The sequence below is a fragment of the Amborella trichopoda genome, chromosome 4 (genome assembly GCF_054954075.1).
Source record: "Amborella trichopoda isolate Santa Cruz 75 chromosome 4, AtrichopodaSantaCruz75HAP2 v2.0, whole genome shotgun sequence".
NCBI lineage: Eukaryota > Viridiplantae > Streptophyta > Magnoliopsida > Amborellales > Amborellaceae > Amborella > Amborella trichopoda.
This window is the reverse complement of record NC_142339.1, coordinates 10710481-10734334: the sequence shown is the minus strand read 5'-3', so window position 1 is coordinate 10734334 and position 23854 is coordinate 10710481. Positions and strand designations below refer to the sequence as shown.

General features: G+C 33.4%; 2 protein-coding genes across 2 annotated transcripts in view; one reads left to right on the top strand and one right to left on the bottom strand.

Annotated features, from left to right (window-relative positions):
* Positions 1–1843, bottom strand: part of LOC105421317 (beta-glucosidase 12-like) — a 35206-nt gene extending 33363 nt beyond the window's left edge. The window contains exon 1 of the mRNA XM_088863640.1: positions 1711–1843. The gene's annotated coding sequence lies outside the window, so the exon portion shown is untranslated. The remainder of the gene's footprint in view (positions 1–1710) is intronic.
* A 13407-nt stretch (positions 1844–15250) lies between these two features.
* Positions 15251–21633, top strand: LOC18442988 (7-deoxyloganetin glucosyltransferase). The gene is made up of 3 exons (XM_011628267.2): positions 15251–15485; positions 20699–21068; positions 21153–21633. The coding sequence occupies exons 1-3, from the start codon at positions 15251–15253 to the stop codon at positions 21631–21633; spliced, it is 1086 nt and encodes a 361-aa protein (XP_011626569.2).
* Positions 21634–23854: the final 2221 nt, after the last annotated feature.

Sequence of the window (23854 nt, the reverse complement as noted above, 5' to 3'; positions counted from 1 at the left end):
GTTCGATTTGAAGGGGACATTTATTATTTTGACAGTGGTTTCAATTGGTTGTACATTAGTCTTTCCCACCAATCTTTGGTATATATTTAGATAAACAACAACATCATGTAGGAGACTCAATTTACGATGACGATCAAGATTTCATAGTTAAACTGATCTGTAATGAACAAAAAGATGAAGGACTAAAATGACATAGGAGACTCAATCGACGATGACGATCAAGATTTCATAGTTAAATTGATCTATAATGAAGAAAAAGATGAATGACTCCAATGATAATCAATAGTTATAGTTGTTGTTCAGTCATCAAATGCTATATTCATCTTGAAGACACACCAGTGATGCGTTTTAGGGCTGAGCCTAAGCAATTTCAGTAAGGTTATATAGCTGAACTTTTGCAATTTCAATAATTTCTTATCGTTAAATAGACTCCATCGACATACATTGATCTTTTCTTTGAGGGTTTCTCAAAAAGTGTTTATGTACATGTCAATTGACTGTGAATATTAGTTTCACTACACATTCATTGTGTTTTGATTAGTGCAATAACCTAGAAGTATCAATATCGTATTTACAATATTTGACTTCAAGAAGATTGTGAGATAAATCCAAATTTAAACTTAGCACACTTCAAAAAGCAATGACAATTTTTTAGAAGCAGGGGAGAACGTTGGAGTACAAAGGTTTTCTTATTTTTAATTTTAATTAAATTCTAAAGGATGAATATTTTGATTTTAGTTTTATTTTTTTAATAGGTTTTAAGCTGTTTTTGGGAATTCTTAGGGTTTTTTTTTTTTTTTATGTACTATTCATTGGTTACTGTTCATAGATACTATTCACAATTACTATTCACTAGTTACTCTTCACATGGAAAATTTGTCACTACAAGATCAATGTTTAAGTTATGTTTATTTGAGTCATTGAATTATTGTATGGACATTTCATGCTTTTGAATTTTAAATTATAATATATAAGAGTGTTTGAGACTTTAAGGAAGTCATTCCACGTTATTTTTAGAAATTGTAAGAGAAAAAAGTGTTTAGGATTTTAGAGAACTAACTTAGGGTGAGGAGAAACCTTAGATTCTAACAAGTTATTACTGTATTTGGCGTATTTTCTTGCTAATGTAACTGCTTTTTCAAATTTCCCTAGATGTCCCAACCTCCGGCTAGGACTCATGGGTTCATTTTCTTAAGAATTGAAATAGAAGCATCAGTTCTTAAGAATTGATCAATCCGAGGATTTTCAAATAATTGGGTTGGTTCGGCTCCCTAGAGGCTTCACTGCAATGATTGAACAAAAATGTATACGCCAAGGTAACAATCTACTTTTTCTTTTCAATGGGGAAGAAAAAATCAACTATGACAATATTCCGGCTCCAAACAATATGTTTAGCGTCTCCTCAACCATCCAATTTTTACGATGAACAACCGAGGTTTATTATCTAAAATCGATAACTATTATAGGCAAACTTGGGGCAATGTAACAACAGAATTAACCATTATTGGTTGATGAGCTACTATCATGCTATTGGAAACCCAAATGCTACCATAGTATACCATCTCTTTTTTTTTTTTTTGCCTTATAGGGATAAAGAAAGCAACACCACCACCAACACGAATAATAATAATAAGATTGTTTATAAAGTAACCATTTATCTTTTATACATAAAAATCACAATAAGAAGAAGTAATAACAATAATAATAAACCTGATAAGCTGAGGATGCAACTCCAAAGATGAAACCGGGTGGGAAGCTCCTCCTGTTTAAAGCCTCAGCAAAAGGAAAGGCAAAGGCACTAAGTGAGAGAAAGATAAAGGAGAGGAGAGAAAGGTGCAAAGCCATTGGGAAACCTAAGTCTAAGTCTTGGGCACTCTTAGATCCCCTTATATAAAGTATCATCCCATTATCATCTTTTCTCACCATTATTTTAATTTTTCTCCTTAGAATTACATCGAACCTTTTTACTTAAAGTTGACTTTGGATTTATTAGAATGCAAGCAATTCATTTTCTTTTTTGAATATCTAAAGAGAATGTGTATGGAGCGTGTATACCACGTTCTTGTGGGAGGTATTTACTCCCTCAAGTAAAAGAATTATTTCGAATATATTTTTTATATGAAATTTTGGGATTCACATTTGAATCACCCAATGAGTATTTTTGTAAAATAAAAAATTGTCTTCAATTCCTAAATACTTGGATCTGATCATCCAAATATTAGACAGTCTCCATTTTTTTTAGGCATTTGGATTTTGCTTGTAAAGTTGGTTAGCGGGATTGAGGAAGTTACATCCACAAATTGTCCAAGACAGGATTATATCCTACATATTAAATATATGAAATACTCATGTAGGAGAGTTGAAGAGTTATATATTGAAAACACATATAAAGAGATCATTCATTTTTAATACAAAAAAGTCACAATCATTCTTATCCGTCAAATTTTAAATTAGGTGGTTGTAGGTGTGTAACTCATTACACTTGTAAGTGACCCCAAATAGTTGGAATAAAATTTTGATGGTAATGACATGTGAAAATTGTTTCATACGGTAGGCACGACATTTCTATAGTTACGGTCCACAAGGTATAAGCATCTATCTTAAATATGGATGCAAATAAGTGGTCCATCTAAAAACAATTGAAACTAACAGTCCAAATGTTTTCTTAATAGAATTATTATTTTAAAATTTCAAAATTTATTTCTTTTTTCATATTCAAGATCTCCATATTCGAGACTATATGTCCTGAAAAACTAGGTCCAAAAATCCATCTCAAAAATAAAATTTTAAGGGGTGACTCAATGCTACATGAACTCATACAAACTCTATCCAATCATACATCCCTCTTAAGGAGTAAGTGAACATCTACGTTGGCCTATATCGAAATATGCTCGTAGGTCTATATCGAAATATGCTCGTAGAGTACTTGCATGTTGTTTTGGAAAGCAAAAACACGACGGAAAAAATCTGAAGAAAATGCTATACTAAGTGCCATACGCAGAAGACCACGATTTAGAATTTGTATATAATCACCATTTACATTTTACTTGATACCATATTTCGAAATGCACATGTTAGTTACTCCATTTAACTGTTATCCAAGATCCTAGGACTACGGCGGACGAATGGCCAATAATTTACACAAATTATTCATTTTTTTTTTTTTAACTTAGATCCGGGGGAAATAAAATTTTCAAAATTTCCTTCACCTACCTTGGAAAATACCTTTCTTTATTAAAAATCAGCACACTCATTGTTCTTGGATATAAGAGAGAGAGAGGGAGAGCCGAGTTCACTCTGACTCCACCGAGTTATTATGGGCAAGGCCAAATTGTTCGAAGTTATATGTACGACTCAAAGTATATATACTAACAAAAACTCTTAAAAACTCCTATATGTAATTTTGAATAGTGTTTCGTCCCGCCACAGACATAATATATTCCTAGTATTTTATTGAATGGAGCCGCAAAGGAAGACATATAGTCTGTGGCGGTCTCCACATGATTTTTTTACCACCACGGATATACTATGTCTATGACGGGTTACCGCCACAAACATGCTAGATCCGTGGCTGTCTTTAATCCTCGTTGTCCGAAACAATTGGATGGCGATGTGCCTATAGGCAAAATCACTGTAGTATTTTGCCTATAGGTATAGGTGTTGCGTAGTGGCTTTTATATAAAAATTAAAGTAAATTCCTATAACTTATAACAGGCTGCAACATATCTGATAGTAGACCTTATTTTATCCAAGTCCATTGCAAAGTCGGCATCGACATAACCAGTAACTTTCAAATCCATTCCACTGCAACTAATATCAACATCACAAGTTACCTTCTAATATCGAAGGATCCATTTCACAGCGGTCCAATGATCATGACCAGGATTTGTCATATATCTGCTCACAACTCCCATTGTTTGTGCTATGTCAGGTCTGGTGCTAACCATAGCAAACATGAGGCTCCCTACTACAAATGAATACGGTACTCGAGACATCTGTGTCTTCTCTACTTCGGTGCTAGGACATTATTTCGAAGACAACTTCATATGCAAAAGAGATGGCGTATTAACTTGTTTGGAATTCTACATATTGAAGCGCCGCAGAACCCCACCACATAACCCTCACCACATAACTTTTCTGAGTTAACCAGATTTTTATATTATTCATGTCTCTAAGTACACTCATCCCAAGAATTCGGCTAACCTCCCAATTGTTTCATGTCAAATTTGCTAACCAACAGAGCTTTAAGTGTTGCAATATTCCCCTTGTTTGGTCCTGCAACAATCATGTCATTGGTATAACTCTTTTGAGTTAACCAAATTTTTATGTTCTTCATGTCTCTAAGTACACTCATCCTAAGATTTCGGTTAACAACTCCCAATTCTTTCATCTCAAATTCCCTAACCAACTGAACTTTAAGTGTTGTGATATTCTACTTGTTTGGTCCTGCAACAATTATGTCATTGACATATAATAATAAGATAATAAAGCTCCCATCACTATAGTCATGAAAGTAGGCATAATGGCCAACTTCATATCTATGAAAATTCAATCTCAACATGAAATATTCAAATCGTTTGTACCAATACCTCGATGCCTGTTTCAACCCGTACAATGATTTCTTAAGCCTACAAACCAAATTATCTTTACCTTCCTCAATAAAACCCTTAAGTTGGGTAATATAAATTTTTTATTTTAAGTTGCCATGCAAAAATGTAGCTTTCACATCTAATTGTTCTAACTCTAAATCAAGAACAATAACTATAACCAAAACAACTCTATTAGTGGACATGTACACAACAGGAAAAAAATCTCATCAAAATCAATACCTGATGTCTAAGCATACCCTTTTACAACCAATCAAGCTTTGTACCTTTCAACAGTATCATCAGGACATTTCTTCTTCTTGAAGACCCACCTGCAACCAATTGTCTTTCTCTTCTCTGGTAGTTTGACGATGTCCCATGTTTTATTTTTTCGCAAGGCCTTCATCTCTTCTTCCATAGATACTATCCATTGACCAACTTCATCGACCTAACATGCCTCACAAAAAGAAACTAGCTCACCCACTTCTGCTAGGCATGCATAGGACAAGACATAGTCATTAAGCCTCACTCTTGGACAATTTCAGGTTCTTGATCCTGACAACCATCTCGCTGGTTCTCACGTGCGTATTCCACTTCAACATCTTTTGCATCTAGCTCATCTTTCTTTTTCTGTATGAAATTTTCATTGAAAATAACATCTCGGCTAACTATAACCTTGTGGTCAGTAGGATCCCACAATCTATACCCTTTCGTACCATGAACACAGCCAAGAAAAACACACGTCTTGGATTTTTCATCGAACTTAGTTCTTTTCTCCTTTATAATCAAAGAACATGCATCACAGCAAAAAATATGAAGGAAAAAGTAATCATGACGTTTACCTATCAGAACCTCTTCTGGTATCTTGCAGTCAATAACAGAACTAGGAGACCGATTGATTAGTAAATAAGTTGTATGAACAGCTTCTACCCAAAAACACTGCTCTAACTCGACAGCACTCAACACACACCTGACACTCTCCATAATGGTGTAATTCATTCACTCAGCAACACCGGTTTGCTGAGGTGTTCCAGAAATTGTTAATTGCTTAGCAATATCATGCTCACTACAAAAATTATTAAATTCACCAAAAAAAACATTCTCCCACATTATTAGTTCTTACACACTTGATGCTCCTCCTTTCTGATTTTCTACCAAGGCTTTAAATTTTTGAAAACAACTAAAGGCATCTGATTTCTTTTTTAGCATAAAAACCGATATTTTTCTTGAAAATCATCAATAAAAGTGACAAAATAAGCAGTTCTCCCCCCCTCCCCAACATATACAATAGGTGATTCCCATATATCCGAATGAATGAATTCAAAAAAATCCGTACTTTTAGTGGTGGATAAAGCAAATTGCAATTTGTTCTGCTTTCCAAACAAGCATGACTTGTAAAAATCTAAATTAAAATATTTTAATCCAAGAAGGAGTTTTTATCGATAATTACCTTGAGTTTGCGCTCACTTATATGACCCAAACGTGCATGTCACGTCATGACAGAATCCACCTCTACCTTATGGACCTCTCCCAAAACTATTTCACTAACAAGTCTGTACAAGTTGTCTGTTAACTCTCCTTTCGCCATTTCAAATTTTCAAACATCTTTTTTCATTTGTAAATTTGAAACCTTGGTCATCAAATCTTCCCAATAATAAGAGGCTTCTTCTAAGACTTGGAACATGTCTGACACCCGAGATGGTGCATATGCCTCCATTGAACATATTGATTCTTATATCTCTAACTCCTACTATTTTACTTGAGTCATTATTTTTCATGTAAACAATACATCCATCACATGGTTGGTACCTATGGAATCAATCCCTATGTGGAGTCATGTGAAAGGATGCACCTGAATCAAGTAGCCAATACTGCAAAACGTCTTCCTTATTTATAGACATAACTTCTCCATATTCAGAAGAATCAATTTCTTCTATTATATTTTCTTGAGAACCATTAGGCTTCTCATTAAAACTAGATATAGGGGCTTCCTGGTTCCCTTTCTGTGATCTCTCCTCATATGGCCTCACTTTCCACAGCTCCAACACTTCACTTTCCAATGCCTTCTTGATTTGGATCTTGACAGACATCTACCTATAGTCCTCTCCACTGATCTTCCCCATGCTATAAACACATTCCCATAGGAATCCTGACCAGACTTTCGTCTAAACTCCTTTGTCAAAAATGTTGAAACAACATAATCAAATTCAAGATATTTCGTACTACTGAGATTCATGATTAATCCATCCCAAGATTTTGGCATAGAACAAAGCAAAATAGTTGTTTTATCTTCTTCATCAATCTTTACATCTAGTGACACCAACTTGTTAATCAAGGCATTAAATTCATTTAAGTGCCTTTGCAAAAGATGCACCAACACTTACGATGAGATTGTAAAGTTTCCGAAGAAGGAAAATTTTATTACGAAGAGACTTACTTTCATAAGTATTTTTTAGCCTATCCTATCAATCTTTCGCAGAAGTTTCCAAGGAGACATTGAATAAGACGGACTCATCAAGCGCTAAGAAAATATCTTCCTTGGCCAATACATCTTTTCATCAAATTCTTCATCATCCATCTTTTATGGTTTATTTTCTATGCCTTTTAAAGCTACTATACAACTATCTTTCACCAACACCGCATGCATCTTTCAATCTCAGGTTGAGAAATCCGAACCGATAAATTGTGGAATATTATATCTAGTCGAACTTTCTTCAGCCATGTTTAAAGATCTGCGATCTGTCACAAACCTTATGCCTAACAAGAATCTTAAACAACCCTAAGGCTTTGATACCAATTGTAGATGATAAAAACCAAGGTTTGACAAAAATAAGAGAAAGAAAAATAATACAGAAAAATAAAAAAACAGAAACATAAAGATTTATGTGGTTATGCAAATTGTCTATATCAACAGGGTAGCAAAGTTCTCTTCCAGTAAAGAACTAACTCTTCTCTCTTGCATGATTCCATGTCTTTTTCTCTCTCTATAAAGAGTTACTTTATATAGAAGAAACACATACCAACTCACGTGATCATCTCTCTCCTATTCCTAATTTGACTTGGACTCCTATTTTCCATAAGCTACCACGTGAGACCTATCCAATCTTGATGGGTTTACCTAAATAATAGGCTCAAGATTTCCCCACAAGATATGACTTATTTTTTATTTTTACCAAATCACGTAATTTTCTTAACTAATAGGACCTTCCCAAGTTCATAAGGAATTTACTCATAAAAATTGGTTATGCCACATATCTAGGGAATATAGCTTCACATAACTAACATTATGAGTAAAAGGACAAGAAACGATAGAATTCAAAATGAATAACTTCGGTATGATATCATTAAGCGATAAGGGAATGTGGACTTAGGTGGACTGGCAACGTATAATATACATCTAATACAACACCAGTTAGGATGCGCAATTTAGTTCAAGTGGAAGACTCTAAAAAAGTAATAAGAAGTCCCAAAAAGATACAAATGGAAGTAGTGAAAAAAGATACAATAATAATACATAATCTTACTAAGAGTATGACTTTACATAGGGAAGAATAGCACAAATAGTTTTATATAGCTCACTCCCAAATAATTAAGTTAAAAATCGGATGATGAAAATAATGATAAGACCTAGGAAAATCCACTCGGACTCACCCAAATAACTTGCCACATACCTCGGTTGAGTACTTAACCTGAGGCGACATTTCTAAACATTAAGTGAGAGACCTGGGCGAAGGATACGTGGTGATGGTGATTTGAACCCGATCGAAGTGCGATGTTGGCTTGACATTTTACTCCTCAGTAGTGTTTGAATCCAATAGTTTTTTCAAGATTTGGGTGTTACATTTGCAGAAGAAAAAATTGATTTTGTATTTTGCTTATGGCATAAGTGGTAAAGGAACTTTCAATGTTTTCTCATTTAGCTAAGTTTGAGGGAAATTTTAGTGACGAAGTTAGACTAATTTGTGCGTAACTTTATTTCCATAATTTATATCCCTAGCGGGCAAAACTAAATCTAGTTAGCAACTAGAAATTTGAAAGAAGTTTCATTAGAAAGCAAAATTTTGTAATGCTTTGGATTTACATAAAACTAACCAACATGTCAAAAAAAAGCATGGAAATTGGTACTACAAATCACATTCAAATAAAATATTAAAGGTTCTAGAACCACTTCTTTTAGGTCCCATTTGGTTCATTGGATTCAGATTTTTAGGAGTCATTTTTTCTGGAAAAGCTGGGCCAATCGTGTTTGATTCACTCATAATTGATATTTCAGTTGGAATTGGGATTTCCGTGGGATTCTTGAATGCTCATTTTAAGCCCCAATTTTTGGAAATCTCAATACCACCAAAAGATGTGGAATTGACATTTCATGGAAATGACTCATTTTGTTGGAGAAAAACAAAAAAATAGTTAAAATTTTAAAGAGGGAAACTATATTAAATTTTAGAGAGAGAAAATCTATTAAAATTTTAGAGAAGGAAACTAAATCAAAGTTTAGAGAGAGAAAATGTACAAAATTATTTAGAGAGAGAAAGTACACAAAATGTTTTAGAGAAAGAAATTTTTAAAGAGATAAACTATCTTAAAGTTAAAGTTTTCGAGAGACCATATTAAAATTTTAGATAGAGAAACTATCTTAATTATTTAGTTTTAGAGAGAAAGTATCTTAATAGTTTGAAGAGATAAACTACATTAAATTTTAAACAAACGAACTACTTAAAAAAATTTAGAGTAAAATATCTCAAACTATTTAGAGAGAGAAATTATCACAAATTTTAAATTTTAGGGAGATAGCATATTAAAATTTTAGAGATTAGAAACTATATTAAATTTTAGATAGAGACAGTACCCGAAAAGTTTTAGAGAGAGAAGCTATCTAAAATTTTTAGTTTTAGAGAGAGAAAATATATTAAAACTTTAAAGAGGGAAACCATATCGAATTTTAGAAAGAGAAAGTACTTGAAATTTTTCTAGAGAGAAACTATTTAAAATTTTTAGAGAGAGAAAGTATATTAAAATTTTAGATAAAGAAACTACTTGAAAATTTTAGAGAGAAAAAGTATATAAAACTTTAGAAAGAGAAACTATATCAAATTTTAGATAGATAAAGTATCTAAAATTTTTAGAGAGAGAAACTATTTAAAAAAAATTAGATGGAGAAACTATCTCAAATTTTAATTTTTAAAAAGAGTAAGTATATTAAAATATTAGAGAGAGAAACTACATAAAATTTTTAGAGAGAGAAACTATCTCAAATTTTAAGTTTTATAGAGAGAAAGAAGATTAAAATTTTAGAAAGTAACTATATCAAATTTTAGAGTGAGAAAGTGCCTAAAATTTCTTAGAGAGAGATACTATCGTAAAACATTTAGAAAGAAACTATCTCATATTTTAAGTTTTAGAAAGAGAAAGTATCTTAAAATTTTAGAGAGAGAAACTATATGAAATTGTTTAGAGAGAGAGTATCTCAAAATTATTCTATAGAGAAACTACATCAAATTTTAAGTTTTAAAGAGAGAGTATCTCAAAATTTTAGAGAGAAACTATATCAAATTTTAGATAGAAAAAGTATATAAAATTTTTAGAGAGATAAACTATCTCAAAAATTTTAGAAAGAGAGAGACTATTTCAAATTTTAAGTTTTTGAAAGAGATTGTATTAAAATTTTAGAAAGAGAAATTATTTTAAATTTTTTAGAGAGAGACAAAGGATTGTATTTCCAAAAATAAGATATCCCTGCAATCCATGCAGGGAATTTGTATTTTCTTAATTTCTACTGGATGCGATCCAAACAGCACCTACCATATTTTACGAAACGTCAATTCCAATAAATCTCAATTCTATGATTGATTTTTCCCAGGATTTAAAAAAAATGGGCCTTCTTAAGTATTTTGAGTATCAAGAAGCATTTAATATTGGCATGAGGTGTCGCATAGCAAGGTCAAAATGCTTATATCGCAATTATCTTGTGATTATTTCTCTACATTTTATAGGGATTTTAGAGGTGCACCTCAATTTACATTTGTAAGGTGTCAACGTTGTATAAACATCTCTCTATTATAAAAGTTATTTTGTGCATGCATCTAAAAAGCATAAAACTTCAATGAAATTTTTACAAAGCTTTTAAACCGATTTTATAACTTTGCAATAGAAAAGAAAGCAAGCATGCAGTAATAGAATAGTCATAGTTTTTTTATTTAATTTTTACTTTTTTATTGGTCTACGGTGTTTATATAAAACTTTAAATGCACGTTGCTACCTTGCCATTTAGTTCTAATTCTATGTGCAGTATCTTTTTTAATCTCTCTATTTTTCATTGGTCTACAGTGTTTATATTATTAAGTTTTATTCTATTTTAATAAAAAAAACACCAACAAATAGAAAATTTGGTACAAGAGAACTCGAGAAGCAAACAACATCCATGTATAATATAAAAACAAAAAATTATAAAAGATGCATGAACTTAATAAAGATACATGTATGCCATATAAGTAGATTGAGCGCATCAATTTATAATGTTTCCCACTAATAAAAAAAATCAAAAAATAATTGAGAGAGAAGCCCAAAATTTAGATATAATGTGGGAAAGCCCAGAATTAGAGGATATTTTGAGATTACTCAAATACCCAATAGCACAATGTTAAGAGAGGAAGAATTTTCGTAATGAAAACATTTGGGCACCAATTGGGTTTTTGGGAGCCCAAAGTTTTGCACCATTAGGGTTTTTGGAGGCCCAAATTTAGGGCACAACCGCTCTGAATAGGACTCAGGAAGAGAGAGAGAGTTACGTTCGCTATGGGACTTAGGGGAGAGAAAGAGTGTGCCGGTACTTTTTGGAGAGAGAGAGAGAGAGGTGGGAGATGCTCTGGTGCCCAAGGGCCAAGACGTACACATTAAAAAAAAAAAAAAAAAATTTCACTTTTTAAGCAACTTTCAAAAGTTCAAAACTCTTACTTGTTAACTAAAGAGAGAGAAAAAAACGGGAATACCAATTTTACCCACAAGAGAGATTGAAATTTTGCATTTTTGCCTCGAAACTTTTCGGTCAAATGCTATTTCTCAGTCGAATCCATCCGAAGCGGCCGAATCTACCTGAAGCAACTGAAAGCTTCGGCGTCGAATTTGACAACATTTCGAGAAGCCTTAGTGGATTATTAGAAAAGGAAAATAGTTTGATGGGGCTCAAACCCTATCAAACTAAATAAAGCCTCGCCTACAGCTCATTGAAAATTATAATTCAAGTATTGAAAAACAATTACATTGAACATCTCGACTTAAATATTATGGTTGTGAAAAAAACAATATGATTTTAAGCTCTAAAAATAGTATATATTGTAATAAATTATCTAGACCGTCTATTTTATCTTAAAAAATAAGTGTTCATAGATCCTTAAGGTCGGTACCACTTTTTGGTTTCAAAATTTTCTATCGGTGTTGAAAATTGATTTTATATCCATCATGGAGATTTTCATTGGTAAAAATTCTTTCCAAACGAGGATTTGAGATGAGGCTTTATTTATTTTCATAAAATCTAGGCCATATAGAAACTTCATCGATCGGGAAAAGTGATTTATATAATGTGCTCACTCCTAAAATCATATCTTCCTCTTTTTACTTTTTTTTTTTGTTTTTGTGGTATATTGATTGTCATAAGGATTAAATAATTCCAAAAGGATTCAAGATCAGACAAGTGAGGATCAAACAAATCCTAACTTGTTTGCGGTGCAAGACAACCAAATCATTTCCAAACAACAAGAAGCGTAGCCAATAAATAGTACATAAAGAAAAACATTTTAATTTTTCAAAATCTTAATGGTCCTCTAAGAACATGAGAAACACGATGTTCCTACACCTAAAAACAAATTATTTTGTGATAGGTGCAAGATTATAGGAAGTCCCAAGTCAGTATTCAGCATTACAAGACACCCTACCCAATTCAATAACATAAAGTAATTTGGGGTACGAAAATTAGTTTAAATCCCTTTTCACCTCGAAATTGGTCCAAACTTCATATTGGAATGGATACTAGGATTTGGAGATTGAAGTTCTAAATTAAATTTTATTGGGAGAGCCACTACGGAAATGATATTATATGAAGGGATTGCATACTATGAAATCATTTACCGTTATAATGACATTACAATTACTGCTAGCCATTAGATTTCAAATAATTACTGTTAGCCATTAGATTTCAAACAATTACTGCTAGCCATTACCACTAGCCATTAGATTTCAAACAATTACTGCTAGCCATTAGATTTCAAACAATTAATGCTGGCCATTACAATTACAATTACTGCTAGCCATTACAATTACAATTGCAATTAATTACTGTTAGCCATTACAATTACAATTACTGCTAGCCATTGGATTTCATTTAACGTTACAATTACTCCTAGCCATTATATTTCAACTGGAGAGTGTGTCACAAAGTTCAATTTTTGAATTTTGAATCTAACTTACAAAAACTCAATTTAAAATATGATGGACAAAGGCGATTGTGACTTCCTTACACTAAAGAGGAAATAGTCTCTTTGAATTCTTCTCCCAAAAGTTTATCTAGAACTAAAAAAATGCACCGAATCGCTGGGATCACCATATTTGAATGTTCGTGCATGAACATCAAATGTTCACCATAAAAAACACAGCCGATTGGGATCTATGGCAACAACATTATGCGGCAATTAAGGATCAATGCAAGCGACAAGTGCGACCTTTGTTTACATACAAATATCTGAAACATGGAGTGCGTTTGGTGGTTTGGCAACCGGAAATTTTGGTATTGAAGTCCAAATTTCCACTTGCACTATACTAATTCCCAGTCTAGCAACAGGAAACAGTACATAACATGGAAGTTCACATTTCTCAAATGTAAGAAATGCCATCTTTAACCCTCAATTTTGGGTGATTCGTTTTTTCGGATTTCCCATTTTTGGGCCCTTTGTTTCATTTGAAAATGTGATAAATTATTTATTTCTTTCTTTCTGAAATCGGATTAAAACGAAATTTGGATGGTGTATGTGTCTCAAAGTTTTAAGTCTATTTTAATTATTTCATTTTTCATAGGTTATTTTTTTTTAATTATTTTATAGGTTCATGAGATTTAGGTCGAAGAAGGGTGATGACTTTAAACTTTCCCTTAACCTATCCCATGCCTGGGTAAAAAGGCTAGGTTGTATTACGTAAACAACCAACGTAAAATTTTGCCAAAACTCATCATGCATTCAGAAAACCACGGTATTACCCGACCACAATTAATTGGAAAAAAATTATGATGATGATGTTCAAATGTTGATGCCCATTATTTCAGAATGCTGACCCCAATACTAAATCATGCTCTAGAGTGCCCAGTCGAGATATGACATTTGAGATTGATATCGTAGTTTCCAAAAAAATATTTTAATTTGTTTTAAACAAAGTTTGGAAGCTTAGGCACCCAAAATTTTCACTCAATCTGATTTATATTAAAATAAATATAAACCCAAAAATATTTGGTCCATGAGGGTATTTGGTTCATACAATCTCTCCAAGTTACTTGTTCGAATTTTTTTTTTTGGGGAGGTGTGTGAGGGTAGGAAGTTTGGAGACCTCATTCAAAACGTTTTTTCTTCTTTGTGAGATCTAGATTGCTCGTTTTGTTAGACCTCCCATGGATGAGCAATGATTTCAAAATCTCATTTATTTAACAAATATCACTATCTCATTATGAAAGCCTCAATTAATAGCCAAATTGTCAAATTTAAATATTTTGTTATTACAAAATTCCAACTAAAATCGAACGCATGATTGGGTACTCTAATACGCATATTTCTGTCAGCTGGATTTAAAAATTGGATAATTTCTTTCTTCCTACTTTTAGTGGACAAATGCCAACTAATTTTGTTTTAGTTTTGCGTTTACTATGGAAAATTTCGCTTGTACCTTAACTTGGTGTATCATTTCCATGTAGGCTCACATATTGGAAAATTATCTAGCAGCATTAATTTTTTGAAAAAGCTATCTTAAAACCCCGTAAATCTTGATGATATTTTTATATCCCAAATAACTTTCAAAATAACAAGCTCTCTTTCTCTTTGTATTTTTTCAGACATATTTTCCTCTCTCTCCATGAGGCCATGTTTTAAGGTGTGTGCAGAGACCTCAAAAAAACACATGATAATGTTAGTGAGTAAATAAATGCTTTACCTTAAGGATGCTAAGAGTGAGAGAGAGAAAAGACGATGGTAAAAGGTGAGAGAGAAGAGAACCCGTTATTTCAAAATCTGTCTAGAACTTTTAAAAAACCTAACACTGATCGATACTTTTCTAATCGATGGGTCTACTAAGATAAATACCATAAGGTGTACAAAGAAATTTTCTCTTATTATTATCATTAATTGCAATTGTTGGAGTCCGGTCCCATGAGGTACTTCATGTCCCTTTGCCTCCATGTCTTTCAATAAATTGAAAGCAAGGCCCTGGCACAAGACACATCTCATTGCTTTTGAGAGAGAGAGAGAGTATGGAGTCTGCAACGGAAGAGAAACCCCACGCCTTGTGCCTCCGGTTTCCCGTTCAAGGCCATATTAACCCTTCGCTAAGCTTCTCCATGCTAGAGGCTTTTACATTACTTTTATCAACACTAAATTTAACCATGAGCGTGTAACACTAGATCAAGAGGAGCCATGGAATTGAAGTATTTAGAGGATTTCAAGCTGGAATCAATCCCCGATGGCTTGCCATTGGAGCATGGCCGGGATGTTCCGAGCCGTTCTGATGCCACAGGGAAATATTTCTTGAGTCCTTTCCGGGATTTGGTTTCAAAACTCAATGGCTACATACAAGTCCCTCGGCTTACATGCATAATTTCGGATCGCAGCTTTGCGCATGTGGTTGCAAAAGAGCTCGGGATCCTGACAAGTAGTTGTGCATTCTGGGGTTTCTTGCACTACCACAAACAAGCTCATCGAAAGAGGAATTGTGCCATTCAATGGTCTCTCTCACACACATTCTCACTCTATCATTACTTCCTTGAGATCGTAGGTGCAAGAAATGCCCTTGAGAACGCTTATCCGAAAAGGCAATTGTAATTAGGTAACATCTATTTTGTATTTGTGTAGCGCGAGAGAGAGAGAGAGGGAGTCTCAAATATAGGTGCCCTCTTACTCACACACACATTTTTTTGTTATCTTGTCATTCTCGTTTAGTCCACCACAAAAGAAAAGATAAGTCCTTACAATGATAGAGAATCAGCCAGAACCTTTTTAGTAGTACCATCGAGCCCCATAAAAAATGTCTCGGACTCCAATTGCATAAAAAGGTAGGGGCCTAAATAGTCACTAATACACCAAAAAAAAACAAAAAAACAAAAAAAAAATAACTCACAAGGGCCATCCGCCACTTCTTTAGAAGGTTATGTCTCATACCATGATCCTTTTTAGAGTGCCTTGCCTGTTGCACATCCCACTATTATCTTTCCAAGCTTTTAGGGTATCCACTAAAATAGTCGCTCAACATTGGATTTAAACGCTTGAAATATTAACTATTTTTACAGTCTACTTATGGTTTCGTGGATGTGGTGTTGTGCCTCCGAATAATGCTGAACCAAGCAGTACGCCACCTATTCTCGTGCAACTATTTAAGAATTTTCTCCCTAAGAGCAATGGGTGTTAATGGGTTGGGTCGACCCAACTCGAATCCATGCTTTTGGATCTGGATCCGAACATTGGGTTTAAAAATTGGACCTAGGCCCGACCTGGTCAGGGTCGGTTCCAAGTCTAGCACCTAACAAAATTTTATTTTTTCGAGATGTAAATAATTTGGCAGATAATTTGGCTAAAGGAAGTGCTTCTTTATGTTCTTTTTCTATTTCTGATGATCTAATCCAAACTGGGTAACTTGGTTCTCAATAAGATTTTTTAACATTTGTCAAAAATATCATTTAAAACATATTCCAAAAATATATTTTAATATATATATAAAGTTTATATAAGGTTGCAACCTTAAAATGTAGAATTACGTATGCACCTTAAATATCTATCGGAAAGGTTGTTTTAATGTTGAAAAGCCCTCTATTTGATCATCTCGACATCGAGATGTATGAATATAAATAAAAAAAGTTTTTAAGTCTCAGAAATAGTGCATCTTGCAACGCATTATCTAGGCCATCCATTTTCAAGATTTTCATATGTTTTTAGATCTCCTTGACTTTAACTATGTTTGGAGTTTAGAATTTTCTAATTAGATATGAAAATAGATTTTAAGTGAATCCTAAGAATTTTTTATAACAAAATTACATGTTATGATAAAATTTCGAGGTCCGCCTTAATTGGTTTGTTTACAGTTGCAACGTTATAGAAACCGCACCCTATATATATATATATATGTGTGTGTGTGTGTGTGTGTGTGTGTGTGTGTGTATGTGTGTGTGTGTGTGTGTGTGTGGGAGGGGGGGGAGTGACTTCATATAGAAAATTATGAAAAAACAACTATGAATAAATAAATTTATCAAAACACCGCTCAAATGATTGGAGGCATTTTGCTTAATTTATTTATGGAAAAAGTTTATATAGGGATGCAACATTTGTAATGTAGCACTACGGATGCACCTCAAAAATCCATTGGAAAATGTAGTTTTAATGTTGAAAAACCCTTTGATTGATCATCTCAACTTCGAGATGTATGACCATGAAAAATAAAAAGATTTTAAGTCTCAGAAATAGTGTATTTTGCAACATATTATCTACACCGTCTATTTTCAAGATTTTCATATGTTTATAGTTCTACTTGATTTTAACCATTTTTTAAATTTAAAATTTTATAATTAGAAATAAAAATAGATTTCAAGATAATCCAAAAAACATTTTACATCAAAATTATATACCATGATAAAATTTGAAGGTGCACCTTACTTCTACCGGATGCATCCGTATGCCAACTGCACCCTTTATTTATTGCTATTATTTATATATATGCTTTATTGGTGTGCCCTACTATGCTTAATTTATTTATTGCTATTATTTATATATATGCTTTAATGGTGTGCCTGACTACTACGGATGCATCCGTGTGCCAACTGCATCTTTTCTTTATTGCTATTATTTATATATATGCTTTATTGGTGTGCCCGACTATGCTTAATTTATTTATTGCTATTATTTATATATACGCTTTATTGGTGTGCCCGACTAGAAGCAAGGTTTAAAAATTTGCCGCCCAAATCGAGAATCTGCTGGACGGTCTCAAATCTGGCCTAAAACCGATTTAACTTTGCAATCGGCGTGCACAGTGAATCAACCGATCTTGACCTTTATGAAAATTTTAAAGTTGTTTAAAACTACTTTTAAATTAGGCAGGGTAAAGCTTTCACGTGGACAATGCCATCTCCTTTAAACGCTCATTTTTTTTTGGCTTTTCTTTTCTTCGGTGCGGGACAATCCTAGAGATTCTGAATCTTCCAATGAACGACGGATCTTTTATCTCCGTCTAATAAAGGATCTAGTGGAGGACGGCCTTCAACCGAGTCGTGGCAACCGAGGGTAATGATGGAGCTCCCGTTTTACCTCACCCTAACATTTTAGCCATCTCTCTTTTGAAGCCTTTTTTTTTGGGCGGATCTCTCTATAGCATTCTCGCCATACCTGTCTCTCTTATTGAACTGATCTCTGTCTAGTACTCTACCCATCTTTTGCTTCTCCTTCTCTCTCTACCGTGATTTTGTATTTCAGTAAAGCGTAACTCACTAGAAATATGGGAAGGTATTCAAAGATATTTATAGATGATCAAGAAAATGTTCATTTAAGATCACGAAATTTTGGACGCATCGAAAGAAATTTGTAGACGATCAACAAAATGTTCATTAAGATAGAAATTTAAGAATAATTCGATTGTAAATAACATTTCATTATCTTGTACCATATGACAGCTGAAACTACACATTAATATGTAATGATTGTATATAGTAACCACTCTTACGTGTGTACATTTAATATTCACCTATTTTTATAAAATAATGATGGTACATAATGTACTCCGCCTAATTTTTTTTGGGACACTAAAAACTCAGAGGAGAGACATTTCATTTTCAAATTTTAAAGATATTAGGGGAATTTTTAAGGTTCTCAAAGAATCGTAAAAGGATGCCTACAACACAAGTAGAGAGAGAGAGAGAGAGATTGGTATAACAAGTCCGTCGGCTTCGAGTCAACTTACACCTTGAACCGATTGGACCCAACTCAGGTCCAATGTATTTGAAGCAAACTCGACCCATCGGATCCCAAACTTAGACCTCAACTCAGCCCAGTTAAAGTCCAGGTTGTACAGTTATAGAGCCTTACAAAAAGTTTTTTGAAAAATATTCTAAAAAATATATTTCAAATATAGAATACACATATGCAAATACATATATAGGCAAATTCAATACGCATATGTACATACATATATAGGCAAATTCAATATATATATATATATATATATATATATATATATATATATATATATATATATATATATATATATATGTGGAAAACACTACACAATGCTTAAAGGCTAAAATGAAAAGTGATTTTGCCTACCTCCATCACCGTCCAAAGTTCATCGCACGGTCACAATTGTCCGGTAGTAGTTCATTTTTCATGTTTTTTTACAAATTGAATTGACCTGAAATTTGGAACGTGTATTCATCAAAAATTGGGGAATCGTTGAAAAATATATAAAAATTTTTTTTATGTGAAAACAATTGACCAAAATACCCTTGAAATGTTTCGGGGTTATTTTGGTCAATTTAGTTTTCACAAATAATTTTTTTTATATTTTTATTAGATGCGCCTTAATAAGATGTACATACCCGCCAAATTTTAAGTCATTCCGATTTGTAGAAAAAAAATGAAAAAAAAATACTACCAGACAATCTTGACTGCGCGATGAAATTTGGATAGTGATGAGAGTAGACGAAATCACTATTCATTTTAACCTATAGGCATTGGGAAGACTTTTCCACTCTCTCTCTCTCTCTCTCTATATATATATATATATATATATATATATATATATATATATATATATATATATATATATATATATATATATATATGGAAAGTGATTTTATACAACTTCATAGTACTATAATTAAACAATATTCAAGAACCAAGTTAGGGCTATTTGTTTTCCGCAATATTTAGATATACGCTCTTTCTAATGAACAACCCAAAACGGAAAAGTTTAAAATACACACAAAGAAGCTTTTTTTTAGCCCAATTAATATAGGCCATCAATTTAGTGAGATGTGTAGATCTAGGCCTCAGAATGAAACTTTTTCCTTCCTAATTTTTTTAGATAGCTTTGCTATCATTAGATTAACAATACTAAAAATGAAAAAAATTAATTTGAACTCTTAAATGCCCAGATCTTGAAATTTATCAAATCTATAGTCTTGATTCATTATTGGAGGGGACTAATTTTGGCCATATTTATGGTGCAAATTGAATTTTATAATGGATCGATTATCGAGATGAAGAGAGTGTGTGCAAAATTTGGGTTGAAACAAACATAACAAACATAGTTTCCTACAAGTATGTTTTCATTATACTTCAATGACACGGTAGCATGAGAACAAACACGTACATTATATATAGGGAAAGTACATAATGAGACTATTTACCTTTTGATTCAAGGTGGTCATATTAGTCTTGACCATTCTATGTGAAATTGGGTGGCTACAATTATTCTATTGACCAAGCTCAATCTTCAAAAGAAATTTTTTCAAACTTTGTGACACATCCGAACTATCAAATTTTACGTCAAATGGATGTAAAGAATTGTTACCACCTTGTCTCAAAGCTAGATGGTCTCATTGTACACAATCCCTTTTATAATGTATGTTATATGTATAACCAGATGTGTATGTGTTGGCATACCCATGTTGGGAACCGGTCCAGGTCGGGTCAGGTCGTTCTGGCCCCAAAACCGACTCAATTCCAAGGTTTTCGACCCAAACCCGACCCAACGGATCAAAAATTTTGACCCAAACCCAAACTCAGATCGGGTCCATTTTCCAGGCTGGCCTTACCCACCAACTCGATGGCCACCACAAGAGAAAACTCATATGGTAGATGTTGTGTTATTGGCGAATGCAGATGAGAATTTCATGACCAACGGTGAACTAGAAGCAGTTGTCGATTGGATACCTGGAATGCCCAATATCCGTCTAAGGGACTCACCCTCCTTCATTAGGACAACCAATCTTAATGATCCCATGTTACAAAATTGCACGGTTGGATGCCCTGAGGCTCTCAAGTCTTCGGCATTGATCATCAACACATTCGAAGAATTAGAGAAATCTGTTCTCGATGCCATAAGAGAAAGAACCCATTGCCCAATCTACACAATCGGCCCGATTGCAAGCTTTAGCCAGTTTGAATCCAAAGACTGTTTAAAGTCAGTTTCAATGAGTCTTGGGAAAGAAGAGGATGCTTGTGTAGAATGGCTCAACAACAAGGAGACTAGGTAAGTTGTGTTTATGAATTTTGGCAGTTCGGCATTTTTAACACCCTATCAGCTCAATGAGTTTGCCTGGGGTCTTGCGAATAGCCAAAGGCCTTTCATATGGGTTATTCGCAAAGATCTTGTAGTTGGCGAATCGGCAATGTTAGAAAAAGAATTTGTCGAAGCAACCAAAGAATGCGGGCTAATCTTAAGTTGGTGTAACCAGATGAAAGTACTGCCACACCATGCCATTGGTGGCTTCCTAACTCACAATGGCTGGAAGTCTACACTTGATAGCATTCTCAATGGCGTGCCGATGATTTGTTGGCCCTTTTTTGCCGATCCACAAACAAATTGCTGGTACGTTTGCAAGGAATTGGGCATTGGGATGGAGATAAACAATGATGTTAAGAGGGAGGATGTGGAAGAATTGGTGAGAAAGTTGATGGGAGGAGAGAAGGGTAAAGAGTTGCAGTTAAAGGCCAAGAAATCGAAGGTGAGCTCAAAAATTGTTGTTCAATTTGGAGGTAGCTCTCATAATAACTTCGAGCGGCTAATAAAGGAAGTGCTTCTAAAGAAGCACTAATCAAATCTACATGTTCCCACAAATTTCACTTGAATGATTTTAGAAGTTTTTATGAGAACTCATCCTCCTCTAAATTGCATGGAAATGTGAGACTTGTTTGGGTATGTGTCGGTTTGCCCGTGTGGTGAAAATAATGTCTGGCGTTTCTTTGGAGCTTTGAAAGATGTTACTGTATACAAGTAAGTAATGTGGAGAATGAGAAGCACATGTTGCCTTCGGACTACTAAATATAAAAAGCTCGCATTTTTTTATAACATTGATTCTAAGGACTTGTTAAGTTATCCTAGAGAGATGTCTCTTGTAGAATTGTTATCTCCTAAACTTGGCATATCCTAATATAGGTGTTGCTGTTTGGCTAGTTTATGGTAAGAGACTTAAAAGATACTTGACTACTGTTTGAATTTCCTGGAATACGTGTCTCCCTAGAATTATATAATATGGCATTACAATATAATATAGTAATATATTATTACATAATAATATAATAATATATTATTACATAATAATATAATATATTATGATATTATAATATAATCATCATCATAAAAGCGTTTTTTAACTATTTGGGGTGTATTTAGGATTCATTGAAATTTTTGGTAACGTTTTATGTCCATTGCCTACTTAATACAATCTACCTCCTTTACTTACATTTGGGACGGTTTACAAAAAAGTTTAAGGTCTTTTACCAAAATTTGCCACCAAAGCATTATCCATAATCAACCGATCTTGAATGAAGGCTGGTTGTGGCCCAATAATAATTTGAGGTAACACTCTCTTCAATCTCTCTACCAAAAGCTTAGCCACAATTTTATAAAAGCTAGTAAGCAAGTTGATGGGTATAATGTCTAAAAGCTCCGCAAATATCTATTTTTTTGGAATCAAGGAAATATAAGTTGAGTTTATCCCCTTTAAAAATTCACCACAGCTCAAAAAACCTATCACCATCTGTAAAAGTTTCCCTTTAATCAAATTCTATAATTTTTGAAAAAAGTTTAAGGGGAACCCATCGGGGCCCGGTGTCTTGTCTCCTGGTAATCCAAAGATTGCTCTGTTAACTTCCCCTATAGAAACCTCCTTCCTCCAATTGGTTATGAAAATAGCTTGACAAGCTATTGACCAACATAAAATTTTAACCAACACAAGCTATTAACTAACGGTCCAAATGTTTTTTTTTATGTACAAACGCTCTAAATTTCAAATCAATTCGATTTGTAAAAAAAAATTAAAAATTCAAACACTATCGAATATTTGAGATCATTGGATCGACCAAAATTGAATATAGACCGTTGACGTTTATTGTAGTAAGACACCCTTTACCTGACAAAATGTTTATTCTATATATATATATATAATAACCGGCTTTTTTACCCTAGAAGGTCGTAGAGCATTGCCGCCAGGGGAGCACGCTGTTGTAAGCAGTCTGACAACTTACCATAAAAATATACGTTTATAAATAATAAAGTACTCTGTGAGATGTATGCGTCAAATAAAAGCAACCGGACAATGCCATACCAAACACAAGTCTCTGTGGAAGCAAAGGCTTGCACAAAACCCCACATTTCGCGTGCAATGCTTAAATAGTTAAAAACCTTTGGTTTGTGACCTCATACACTCATTTATGGACATGGTTCCAAGATGGGCTTGGCCATAAATTTATTTTTAAATATAATTTGAATCTAATTTTTACATAACATACAATTTTTTACATCGAAATCATGAATATAAAAAATGAGTATTGATTTTATAAGGCCCTTCTTTATTTTATGTAAGTAGGTTTCCAAATGATCACCATTAATCTCTATAAAAATTATCACATAGGTGTGGGATTTGATTTTTTTATATATCCATATCAAATTTAACGGTGATCCATTGGGTCCTATACATACAAGTAAGAGAAGGTTCTATATGATCATTTCCCATAAAAAATATATATTTAAAAACTAAAAAAAATAATTATATTAAAAAAAACATTTGGACCGTTAGTTAATAGCTTTTAACCAAGCATGTAAAAGAACTCCACAAAATTTTAACCAACACAAATTTTTTAGGGCAAAACATGAATGACAAAAGTTATTCCATAAGTTAATGGTAAGGATACCTCTGACCCTATAGATTGTAGTACTAACTGCTCTTCTCGCTTCCTCGACATCCATCAGCATAAGTTTCCACAAAACCAAGCGTCATGCTTAATAACTTTCATTGCCACTGCTGCAGGCGGGAG